This window comes from Indicator indicator, chromosome 8 (assembly GCF_027791375.1).
Source record: "Indicator indicator isolate 239-I01 chromosome 8, UM_Iind_1.1, whole genome shotgun sequence".
NCBI lineage: Eukaryota > Metazoa > Chordata > Aves > Piciformes > Indicatoridae > Indicator > Indicator indicator.
The window spans coordinates 5,348,637-5,362,008 of NC_072017.1; the positions used below are offsets into that span (position 1 = coordinate 5,348,637).

The 13,372-nt window shown below is 40.9% G+C and overlaps 1 protein-coding gene across 1 annotated transcript in view; it reads left to right on the plus strand.

The window, feature by feature from the left end:
- The window catches only part of ATP8A1 (ATPase phospholipid transporting 8A1), a 119,747-nt gene that overhangs the window by 1,970 nt on the left and 104,405 nt on the right, over window positions 1-13,372 (plus strand). Inside the window, exon 2 of the mRNA XM_054383297.1 lies at window positions 12,986-13,100. Within this exon, the coding sequence (XP_054239272.1) occupies window positions 12,986-13,100 (115 nt within the window). The remainder of the gene's footprint in view (window positions 1-12,985; window positions 13,101-13,372) is intronic.

The following is a 13,372-nucleotide window of genomic DNA, read 5'->3' on the forward strand; positions in this document are numbered from 1 at the left end:
TCTATCAAAGGTGTGCAGATGCAATAACGGGAAAAAAACCCCAGCATTCTGGTTTATTTGAATGGTGTTCAAGGTTGCAAGACTGTAAAACAGTTGGATACAGGGTTTAAAGGGCTTCTCAAAAATACTTTCTTTAAGCCTGAAAACAGAGATGAAACTTCTTTTACAGAAACTTAACTTTTAGAAAATGACATGATAGTTTGTCATCACAGCAGTGGAGTTATTGACTCATACTATATGTAGTATTACTCAAAAAAAAAAGATTTAAAAACTGCTACTGTTTTCTTAATGTGACACTTGTTAATTTTATATGTATTCAGTTCAATTTATTTTTACTTGGTTCATTCACAGTGAAACCAATGTCAGCGAATCTCTTACTTCCTTTTTGCTGAGATAAATGGCTTCCAAGTCTGATTAGTCCATATTGGATTGTGTGGCTGGCATTTTTGAACAGTTCTTTGCAAGTAAATGTTGCTATTTTCTAAAAAAGAGAAGTCCTGAGTTCTGCAGTGTGGGTTTCATCCCTAGCATTAGTACTGGGAACTGTAAAACCCATCACAGGAGTCTCTTAGATAAGCCCTGTGCAAAGTGATGATAAGGCTGCCTTCTGAGGCCTCCACCAAAGGTAGCTACAGTGCAGAGCTGTTAATGAAGTGGTCCCTCTCTGTTCTTTGGAAGCCACTGGTGACACTGTAATCACAAACAGCAGCTTCCATAAGTGGAGCATTTCTCAGAGTAGCCTAAGACTTGTGGAGTTCTGGCAGACGACCTTAATATTACTTTTCTTATTCTAGAATTTTTGTATTATGTCTTGGGGATTCAAACCTCATTTTTCTCTCCTGTCACTGCAGCAACTAATTTCTGCTTCAGAGACCTTTTCCATGGATCATGAGCTACCTTATCAGGCTGGACTGTCTTGACATCGTCTCTGAAGTGAACTCTCTGACATGAAGAGATAGTAATACTGTTATTAGAGAAAATCAACTGTTGTGCTCAGATGAAATGAACTAAGAACTGTCAGAACGATGTGCACATCTATCATCCCCAAGAACTGGTTGACAGTTGCACAGAGAAATTGACACTACTGTCTGTAAATCATTGCAAAATAAAAATTGTAGATGTTTTCATGTCTGTAAGACAATGTGTTACTTGCATAGAGAAAAGAATTAGGTTAAAAGGAGTTACTACTTTTGTGGCACTCTTCCAAATCTCCACAGGTTCTTGTGCTCTTCATAGCTGATTAAAGAAAACCAGGCACACTTAGAACCCTTTTTAAATAGATTTTTTTTTGCCTGTTATCCCTGTTGCAAAGAGCACCTGCAGTACACCATAAGCCTAATAATTGCTGCAGTTCTAAAGTGATACATCTGTCAGTAAAGTCTTATTCAAAGTATGGAGATCTGCCCCTCCTAAACAGTTTTAGAAATCACTACTTGTGTTCACCACCAGTAACCTTAATGGAGAATCGTACCTGGGCTTTTAGTGCTGTGGAAATAGCATTGGTGTCTTGTATTGTGCAGTTGCAAAGCACATGGGGATTCTGAGCAGTGTAGCCTACATCTAGCTTTATTAAATACAGTGATGAACTACAGTTATTTTAGCTATATATAGCTGCACAGTTAATATATGCATCTATTAAATAATATGAGATGGAATCATTCAAAGCATTTTATTTCTTTGGAGAGTGGAATTGCTTTAGCAGTTCTTAGCAGGATTCTCTGAAGATTGAAGCATTATTTCTTTTCCTCCATGTGTTTGTAGAATTCAGTGACCTATATCAGGTCATCTGGGAAGGGTGGATTCAAGGTGGTGTGGTGCTATCTACCAACAACAGTAGGTAATAACTAGTTCTTCACATTAGTGAAGGTACATGCCTGTATGAAAACTAGGTGAAGCTGAACTTGTGCGAGATGGGATGGCTTTCACATGGGGAAGGAAAGAGTTTTGAAATTCTGTGGTAGTCATCAGATTGTCTTCAGCAGACCATCTGTTTTTGGAAGGCCTAATATATCCCTAGGTGTCTCTACTCATGGATGATAGAACTACTTAGCATTTTACCAGATGTAGTGCTCTTTATAGTCACTTGTATTTAGGGTTTTTTTTGTGCCAAGTCGGTTTTGCAGACTAATGTTGAAATCCCAGTGCTTCATGGCAAAGGCTTGGCCATCTTAGAGGTACCAGCAGGTTCAATCAGCTCATTCCAGTTCCCTTCTGTGCTCTGGCTCCTCAGAAGAACAGTCTGAAGGTTCCCATTCCTGTTCTGTCACCAAAGGCGGCATTGCAACAAATTACTCTGTAGGCACCATCTTCATGATGGGCTCTTTGGACTGGGCTGCTTTTGAATGATGTACTGGGAGAATAAAAAAGTCTTAGTAATTGAGGAAAGAGAATTAAAATTCTGGTGATAATTTGAATGAGAATTTTCCCTCTGTCCCTTTCTATATTGCAGTCTATCTGTGTTTCATAGATTCATAGAGTTGTTTAGCTTGGAGGGGACCTTGAAGATCATTTAGTTCCAACCTCCTTGCTGTGGGCAGGGACATGCCTCATCCAACCTGGCCTTGAATGCCTCCAGGGAGGGGGCATCCACAATTTGCCTGGATGACCTGTTCCGGTGTTTCACCACCCTCACTGTAAAGAATTTCTTCCTAATATCTAACCTGAATTCACCCTACTCAAGCTTCAGTCACAGAATCACAGAATTTCAGGGGCTGGAAGGGACCTCAAAAGATCATCAAGTCCAACCCTCCTGCCAGAGCAGGATCACCTACACCAAATTACACAGGAACGCATCCAAGTGAGTTTTGAATATCTCCAGAGAGAAAGACTCCACAACTCCCCTGGGCAGCCTGTTCCAGTGTTCTGTCACCCTCACAGTGAAAAAATTTTTCCTCATATTTACATGGAACTTCCTATGCCTCAACTTCCACCCATTGCCCCTTGTACTGTTATTGGGCATCAGTGAGCAGAGCCTGGCTCCAGCCTCTTGGCACTCACCCTTTACATATTTATAAACATCGATGAGGTCACCTTGCAGTCTCCTCCAAGCTAAACAGCCCCAGCTCCCTCAGTCTCTTCTCATAAGGAAGATGTTCCACTCCCTTAGTCATTTTTGTGGCTCTGCACTGGACTCTTTCAAGTAGCTCCCTGTCTTTCTTGGACTGAGGAGCCCACAACTGGACACAATATTCCAGATGTGGTCTCACCAATACATTCCCTCTTGTCATATCACAACAAACACTTGTAAAAAGTCCCTTCCTAGCTTTCCTGTAGGCCCCCTTCAGGTACTGGAATGCCACTATGAGGTCTCCCTGGAGCTTTCTCTTTTTCAGGCTGAACAGACCCAATTCTGATGTTCTCCAGCCCTTTGATCGTTCTTCATGGCCCTCCTCTGGACCTGCTCCAGCAATTTGATGTCCCTCTTATGCTGTGGGCACCAGAACTGGATGCAGTACTCCAGGTGGGGTCTCACAAGAAAAGAGAAAAGGGGGAGAATCACCTTCCTCGTCCTGCTGGTCCCACTTCTTTTGATACAGCCCAGCACAAGGTTGCCTTCTGCAAGTACACATTCCCAGATCAGGTTGAGTTTTTCATCAGCTGACACTCCCAAATCCTTCTCCTGGAGACTGCTTTTGAGCCACTCCTCACCCAGCCTATACTTGTGCTTGGGGTTGCCCCAAGCCAGGTGCAGGACCTTGCACTTGACCTTGTTGAACTTGATGAGGTTGGCTTGGGCCCACCTCTCCAGCCTGTCCTCTGAATGGCATCCCTACCCTCCAGCACGTCAGTTGCACCACACAGCTTTGTCCATTTCTTGTAATGAAAATCAGACTGTTTAAGGAATGAAAGCTGAAACTGTTAAACTCCCCTACTTACAGAAAATATTTACAAACTTCATTGTCAAAACTGGTTTAGGAAGAGTCCCTGCAACAGTTGCTTCTTCCAAGTTTATTCTTGGAAGCAAAATATTGTCTTCAATAAATCTTTTGATGGAGAAAGCTCAGGTTGGCTGTTCAGGGGCTTTTTTTGTTGTTGTTTCTTTTAACTGTTGTTTATTTGGGCTTTGTTCTCGTTGAAGATACTCTTTTTTGCTGTCAAAACTGATATGTATATTCTATGCAATATACACATTTTTGCTATGAATTTTATCTTGGGTGCAGCTCATATCCTGGGAAGTAACTACCTAGCAATTTTTAGCAATTCTATTCTCATTTTTTTTCCTTTCTTTTCCCACTCTTGCATATGATTTTTCCCCTTTCTTTAATTTTAAACAGATTAAAGGAAATCCTGGACCAAAACCTCAGTTGTTTATGGAGTGACTTTGAATGTGTGGTGTTTTGTACTTATCCATCAGTGTTTTCCATATTCTGTGTTCTGCTAGCAAATAGCTTTCAGAGTGGAGAACCAAATACTATGTGCAGTCATTCTAGTTTATGCAACAGCTTTGTAAATGAGTTTTTTGCTTAGGGTAATAGTTGCATTGCTTGGATACTAAAGCACATTTTTATTGGGTTTGGCCCTGTAGTGGCATAAAGTAATAAACCCATCAGAAAATGTAATTCTGAGTATTAAGAGAAAATTAGTTTTTGAAACTTGCCATTTCTGTGTAATTGTCAGATGCTTGCCTGTCAGTGGGGACATGTAAGAATGTATGTCATACAATCTGTTTGATAATTCAGCTGTGGTCAAACACCAGCTCAACTCTGGTTAAGTATAAGCAGTGTTGCAAGACACAGCAGAGGAAGAAAAACCTTGGAATATATTTGTTTTTCCTTCTGATTGGCAGGTCTTACTACTACAGCATCATAATTCCTGCCTGAAAGGTGATAATTGTGATTTACTCTTTAGAATTATTACTAAGAAGTACCTTAGAATTTGTTGTGATTTAAAACTGTTGTGGCCTTTAGGCCATTAAAAGTGATGCTACTTTTCATTTTAAGCCCTGGAATAATGTTTTTCTTATTACCTTAGTGCAATGAATGAATAAATGAGGGAGATGAGTTTAATATCTGTACCACAGCAATAACATTTTTTTTTTAAGAAGAGTAGAATGGTTTCTATGATTTCTTCATCTTAAATTCATACTCTCATTATTCACACTATTTTTTCATAATCAAATTCTGCAACAGCTGATGCTTTTCTATTGTCTGTGTATGTGTTGAGGTTTGTTGTTTTTTTTTTTTTTTTTATCCTTCCTGTCTGGATTCTCTACCAGATTTTAAAACCTTTTTTTTTTTCCCATTGTCAACTTTCTGAATGTTTGGGTCAACCTTCTTCTGTTGTCTTGGAACCTTCTAATTGATTATGCAAAGGCAACCAACATTTTAACTTTTCCTATGCTAAATGAATCTGTTCAAACACACCATCAAGAATGCAGCTACTTTCACCAAAAGAGGATCTGGTGAAATTTCCCTTCCATTATTAAGTCTGGATATGCTTGGTTACTTGTAGGCAGTATTTTTGTGACAGGCTGGCCTCTGCTCATTTGATTAATAGGCTGAGTTCATACAAGTTGGTTCAATGCCAGAGAATCTTCACTCTTCTGGAGAAAAAAAGTCAGCATTTAGGTTCTTTTTTGTAAAGTGGTGAACTTATGTAGACTTGCTGCACTGATATGTGAGACCTTTTCTTAGATTAGTCAGCTATTAAGCACTTGCTTATACTTTTGGTGTTTCAAGTTTCATAGGAGGGTAGCTCTTGAAAGTTGGGGGGGGAGTATGTAATGCAGTGAGACTCAGGTTTATGAGTGTAGTTTGACAGATGTCCTATTTCATATTTAAAAATTGAGAGTTGAAATTACATGGATCTGAGATGTGATTTCCTGTAAGGTGCCAGATTGGTTCAGGGATTGTAATAGTAGGACAGATCTGCAGTCTGGATTTCTGTTGTCTAGACTGTAGATGGACAGGCATTTCAAATGAAAGTTAACAACTACCAGAGTGTTTTACTTCCTTGCTGAAAAGCTTATCCCATTTTAATTCTATTATCTGACATTATTTGGGGCCATTTGAATGCCAACCAGTTCTTTACTGTCCTTATGTAAATGAAACAAATCGAAGATTTTGATGCAGCTTGTGTTAAATATATATTAAAAAAATTAAATATAGCTTTTGATGATCTAATGTATTTATGCTAGATGAGTGTGGGTGAGACGTGGCAGAAATTGGAAATACTTTATGATATTTTTCTGAAGATGCAGAATGCAAACAAACTCGGGGAATGCAGTAATTTTTTGTTTCAATTCTTAGTGAATGCATCACATGAGGGAACTCCCAACCACACTCACAGTGCTACCTCTGAATGTATGGTCCTGTATCTGACAAAGTAGTGAAAAATTCCACTTACAAACCATAATGTTTAAAAACAACCCAAACTGTCATAGGGTAGGTCTGCCCAGCACACAGGCCAGGGTGGTGTAGCATCCCTTGAAGACATTTGGCATGCTAAGAGCCCATAAGCAGGTCTGAGGTTTGGCTTCTCATGTAGCTGTACACCCAAGAGTTCTCTCTGACCTCAAGGAGTTCTGAAAATCAGCAGCTACCTGGCAAGAAGAATATACTAAATTTCTGGCCAGGCATTGGGCACCTGTTAGCTAACCAGGATAGATGCATAGCTGCAGGAGAGCAGACATTTAAGTGCACAGACTGCTGACTGAAGTTCTTGGGTAGGTAGTGCAAGTAAGATCACAGAATCACAGAACATTTAGGGGTTGGAAGGGACCTTGAAAGGTCATCTAGTCCAACCCCTCTGCCAGAGCAGGATCACCTAGGTGTTGTTGCAAAGGATGGTGTATGAATACTGAAAGAAATTGCATTGTGGCAGGATAGGATGTAGAAGCAGCTCTGTATCAAATGCAGAATTAGAATTCCGTGTCTTTTATTTTCTTTTTCTTATAACATTCTTACTTACAGATAGTCTTGTATAAAAGCAGTGCATTTCAAAGAGCATTTTCTGTCTCTTCTTGCTTGGAAAACACCTTAGTTGCTTAAGCATATTTACCATTTGAGACAACAGGCAACATAATAACTTATAAATCTATCTATCTATCTATATCTTGACATAAAAATATCTAAAACTTTAGACAAACACAAACACTGAAGAAAAATAGTATCTGCTTGATACTGAGCTTTGTGTATCAGTCTAGTCTGTGTGAACATTCTAGTTTAAGCAGAGAGGTGATGGGACATGTAAAACCTTTGAAGCATTGAGCATAGTATAATGCACCTAGGGCAGGAGAGATGGTTTAACTGAAGCTGCAAAGTATAGAGGGTTATGTATGAGGCTCAGAACTTAACTCTTAAGGTTGCTTTTCAAGTGAAAATTGATAAAAGTAAATTCAAGATAGTAGTGAATGTTTGTGAAGCTCCTCAGCATTTTTTTTCTGTCATTTTGAGTAAAGGAGAACAAATAAATGCCCTAATACTGATCTATGAAACTAAATGTCTACAGTTGGGTAATCTTTTTAACAAACAGGTAATACATAGTGTTTAATGCCTGCTAACATTTGCTTTAACTCTGTCACTGTCAATATTCAAAGGTTAGAGTGGCATAAATATTAAAATGAATGCTTTAAAATTAAAGTAGCACATGCCACAAACATGCAAACTCTTTCTTTATTTCCTGAACTTGGTCGGGCATGTATTTTGACATGACAATTTCCAAGTGCTCTCACAGGAGCCATATTTCATATTTGCTCCTTCACTAAGCAATAGGAAAGTAAATAAATGTCCTATACTCAGATTGAAGGTGTCCTCGTGATGTGATGGATTTGGGCTCAGTCAGGTATAAACAAGTGTTCAGATGTGCACCTGCAGCTTGGCTGAAAACTTAATCATCATGAAGATGTGCCTTTATTCAGTTGTGTTGTAGGGATGCATGTTTATGGAGTTGTTGTGTCCAGCAGATCCAGGGAGATTCTCCTCCCCCTCTACTCTGGAATAGTGCGTCCAGTTTTGGCCTCCCCAGTTCAAGAGGGACAGGGCTGTACTTGAGAGAGTCCAATGGGGAGCTACCAGGGTGATTGAGGGACTGCAGCACTGCCTTGTGAGGAGAGGCTGAGAGACCTGGGGCTGGTTAGTCTGGAGAAGACTGAGAGAGGATTTAATAAATGTTTATAAATATCTGAGGGCTGGATGTCAAGAGGGAGGAGACAGGCTCTGCTCAACTGCACCATGTAATAGGACAAGGGCTAATGGATATAAACTACAACACAGAAGGTTCCACCTCAACATGAGGAGGAACTTCTTCACAGTGAGGGTCACAGAGCACTGGAACAGGCTGCCCAGAGAGGTTGTGGAGTTTCCTCCTCTGGAGACTTTCAAGGCCCATCTGGTTGTGTTCCTTTTCAACCTTTGCTAGATTGTATGGCAGGGGGGTTGGACTCAATGATCTTCGAAGGTCCCTTCCAACCCTTACCATCATGAGATCCTGTGAGTTGTGTGCTGGAGGTCGTGCATGGCCAGTTGTGTGATGATTGTCACTCCAAGGAGAGGCAACAAAAGGATTAGCAAACTGCATACTTGGCCTGCCAAGTATGCAAGCCGGTGTGGTTCCTTGAGTTGAGGAGTATTGGGTGAACTCTTGTTCTGATGGACTCAGTTTGTCAGGCCTTCCTCTGAAGGGTCTTTGTGAGATAAGATACTGAAATTTTAGTAGAAGTCTGTTGGATGTTTTCCTTTCATTGGGAATGTTGAAAGGAAGGAAACAAAGCAATTGCAGTGGATGAATGTAGTAGTGGGGATTTCCTGCATAGTGATGGAACCTGCAAATTCCAAATGGGAAATGGCAGGAAACTGCCAAGTTTCTACTGAGTTTTGCACAGTGTGTGGAGACTTGACCTTGCAAGGTAGTGTCTGAAGTACATGTTCCAGGATAGAATAGGTAAGAGGCTGTGCAGTCTGCAGTGGCCTGCAGGGTGACTTGGATTGTGCATAACCTGTTTGTAATCATTTCTAGAACATGCTGAAAATAAAATTTCACTTTTCATCTACAGCCTTAATTACCCTTGAAATATGTATACCTTATGATGAATTTAGTTGCATTCATAGAATCATAGACTCATAGAATCACAGAATCAACAAGGTTGGAAAAGACCTCAAAGATCATCAAGTCCAACTTATCATGCAGCACCTCATGAGTAACTAAACCATGGCGTCAAGTGTCACATCCAATCCTTCCTTGAACACCTCCAGGGACAGTGACTCCACCACCTCCCTGGGCAGCACATTCCAATGGCAGATCACTCTTTCTGTGAAGAATTTTGTCCTCACCTCGAGCCTAAACTTCCCTTGGCACAGCTTGAGACTGTGTCCTCTCGTTCTGGTGCTGGTTGTTCAGGAGAAGAGACCAACCCCAAGCTGTCTACAACCTCCTTTCAGGTAGTTGTAGAGAGCAATAAGGTCTCCCCTGAGCCTCCTCTTCCCCAGGCTAAACACCCCCAGCTCCCTCAGCCTCTCCTCATAGGGCTTGTGGTCCAGACCTCACCAGCCTCATTGCCCTGCTCTGGACACGTTCAAGTGTCTCAATATCCTTAAATTGAGGAGCTCAGAACTAGACACAGTAACATGATTCTAACATATTTTTTTTCTATATACCTTTCTCACTGGACATTCAGAATAGACAGTGCTTATTTAACAAGCAGGTTGTTGCTGGTGTTTTAAAACCTTTGGATGATTGATTTATGCCATTCCTTTGTTTGCTTTACAAGCTCAAGCCTGAATAGGCTGCTTAGGCCTCTTGGCTTAAGTCTTGAGTGAGAAGAATACATTGGTGTCCCCTTTTGCGGGTGAAAGTTATGATGCAGGTTGGTACAAGATTCTTCGTAGCTTACAGAAGAACATACACAAAGCTCAGCTTTCACGGACAAGCGGAGGCAGGTGCTGAGAATGTCCATGAGTCTGATAGTACCATTTCAAGTAAAACCCATGCAAAGTGAAGAATATTCTGATCTCACTTCTGTGGGAATAACCTGCCTAGTGTCATGCAGAAAACTTGCAGGTGAAGGAAGCCCATTGTATTGGGTCAGGACAATCTCAGGCACAAATCCAGGCTGCGTTCAGACTGGGTTGAGAGAAGCCCTGAAGAAAAAGAGTTGGGGGTGTTGATTCCTGAGAAGCTCACCATGAGCCAGTGGTGCCCTCAGGCAGCCCAGAAGGCATATTGTGTGCTGGGTTGCATCAAGAGGAGTGTGGCCAGCAGGGCAAGAGAGGGGATTCTGCCCCTTTACTCTGCTCTTTTGAGACCCCACCTCAGATATCACATCCTGGTGTCCCTGTCATAAGGAGGACATAGACTGCTGGAGTGAGTCCAGAGCCATAAAGATGATCCAAGTACCGGAGCAGCTCTGCTATGAGGACAGGCTCAGGAGAGCTGAGGTTGTTCAGCCTGGAGAAGACTCCAGGAGGACCTTATAGCTGCCTTCCAGTAGCTGAAGGGATTCTAGAGGAAGGCTGGGGAGGGACTATTCATAAGAGTGTCTAGCAATAGGACAAGGGGGAATGGATTTGAGCTGAGGAGAGAGTAGGTTTAGACTCAGTCTTAGGAAGAAGTTCTTCAGCATCAGGGTGGTGAGAGTCTGGAATAGGTTGCCTAAAGAGGTGTTGGATGCCTCATCCCTGGAGGTGTTCAAGGCAAGGATGGATGAGGCCTTGAGCAATCAAGTCTAGTTGACAGGCATCCCTACCCATGACAGGGAGGTTGGAGTAGATGATCTCTAAGAAAGATCAAGGAGCTCCTGACAGAATTCACATGTAAAAATGAAACATACAAGAGCTGGAAGTGAAGACAGGTTACTGGAGGGGGAGTGTAAAGCAATAAGGTTAGCAAAGACAAAGTCCACCTAGGGTTAAATCCACCTGGGGGATTTGTGGAAGTCTTTCTTTTTCTCCTTCAGATTTAACAGCAGGAAGAATGTGACTGTGGAAAATGTGGTCCCACTGCTGAATGTGGCAGGGAACTTGGAGGCCAAGAAAACAGGAAAGGATGCAGTACTTAGAGCCTGCACCACTTTGGTCTCTCCATAAGATCAGGCTTTGGGAACCACAGGTTCCTGATACTACTGGGACAGTCTGGAGCAAGAAGGATTTACCTCAGTGGAGGAGGACCAGCTTAGGGAACACTTAAACTGGGACTACATGAGTCCATGGGATCTGATGGAATGCATTCATGAGTGCAGAGACAGCTGGCATGTCTCACTGTAAGGCCATTCTGGGTTATCTTTGAAAGGTCATGGCTGTCTGGAGGGGGGGTTCAGGGGAGTGGAAGAGTATAATTGATCTCCTGTAGGGTAGCTTACATGAATTTTCTTTGTTTGCTTACAATCATTTTCTGTGCTTGCTTAGTTTTAACTGCGACAATGAATGTTCTGTGAATATTTCTCAGAAGAGATGATTTGTCCAAGCAAACAGAATTAGTCATTTTGATTTAAGGTAGCTATAGTAGACACAGGCTTTTGGGGGCTTGTATTTAATTTCATTATTCAGACAGCCTCTTGGGAAACTTATTTTTTTTTTTCTAGCATTGAGATGAATGGTTGAATTCCCATGAAGGTTTTATAAGAAATTTACCTGTTTGTGTTCTTTTGAAAACTTCTAATTGCTATGCTAATAGTAGTGTATTCTTTTTTAATATATATATATGTGTGTGTCTTGTATATATAGATCTTATATAGTATATATGGATCTTATATAGTATATATAGGTCTTATATAGTATATATAGGTCTAATATAGTATATATAGGTCTTATATAGTATATATAGGTCTCATATAGTACATATAGGTCTTATAATAGTATATATAGGTCTAATATAGTATATATAGGTCTTATATAGTAAATACAGGTCTTATACATTATAGATATTTTACACCTATCCATATATAAAATACAATGTGTGTATGCCACACTAGTTCAAAAGAAGCTCAAAGGGGAAAGTGTGTTATGTGTATATTGAGCAGGTATAGTGCAGGAAAATAGATGAAGTAATATGAAATAAATTGCATAGAGTAAATGTCCCTTCCTGTAAATTCAGCAATGACCAATGATAAATTTTACATGCAAAACTTGAAACTGCCCTGCTTGAATGATCTCTGTGCAATATGGAGATCTTCTGAGTTTGTAATGTTTAATTGTCAGATAACTACGTTTTTCATTGAATGGCTTAGGTTGGAAGGGACCTTAGAGATCATCAACTCCAACCTCCCCACCATGGGCAGGGATAACTTTCCATTAGACTCAGGTGCTCAAGGCCTCATCCAGCCTGGCCTTGAACACCCCCAAGAAGGAGGTATCTACAACCTCCTTGGGCAGCCTACTCCAAAGTCTCACCACCCTTGTACTGAAGAACTTCTTTCTAAGATCCAGTCTAAACCTACTCTCCCTCAGCTCAAAACCATTCCCCCTTGCGCTGTCTCTAGACACTCTTAAGAAAAGTCCCTCTGCAGCCTTCCTGTAGGATCCCTTCAAGTACTGGAAGGCAGCTATAAGGTATCCTGGAGTCTTTTCTTCTCCAGGCTGAACACTCCCCAGCTCCCTCAGCCTATCCTCATAGCAGAGTTGTTCCAGCCCTTGGATCATCCTTGTGACCCTCCTCTGGACTGGCTCCAACAGCTCTGTGTCCTTTTTATTACATATTGTCCATAATTACTGATGTTATTGGTATATTCTTGAATGTCTTACTTTTTTCTTATTTTTCTTACTCTCTTGGTTTCTTTACCCTGAAGTGGCACAAGCTATTTAACTGTACTCATGAATTCAGCAGATTTTTGCAGTTATTATTCATCATTATATGTATAAAGCATGTTGACTATATAGCTTTTATCCTCATAGCTAACCAAAATTATTTAAAAGAGTGACACATTGCTCCTTATTGTGAGACATACAAATGTTATGAGTTCACATTCACAGGAAATGCCTTTTTTATTGTGAAGTACCTTGAATCTTGTGTATAGAAACCTGTTTACATGGAAAATCGTGCTGTGTTTTTACAGGCTATGAGAAGACAGATGATGTTTCAGAGAAAACTTCTCTAGCTGACCAAGAGGAACTGAGAACTATATTCATCAATCAGCCCCAGCTGACCAAATTCTGCAATAACCATGTCAGGTATTAACTGGTATTTTTGTTGATGCATATTGAATTTCAGAACATTTCATGCTGCATAGCAAAAATGAGGGAGAGACTGTTTATTCCATTTCTGACCACTACTTACAGTCTTAGACTTTGGAGAGGGGAATGAAGCAGAGCAAAGAGAGTAGCAGATCCAGGTCATTTACAAACCTGACCCTTCCCAGTTTTCAAGAGGGTGAGAGATATAGGGTGAGAAATGAGGAAAGGGTTGCCTTTACAGCTGCACCATCAGCATATCCCTGGAGTCT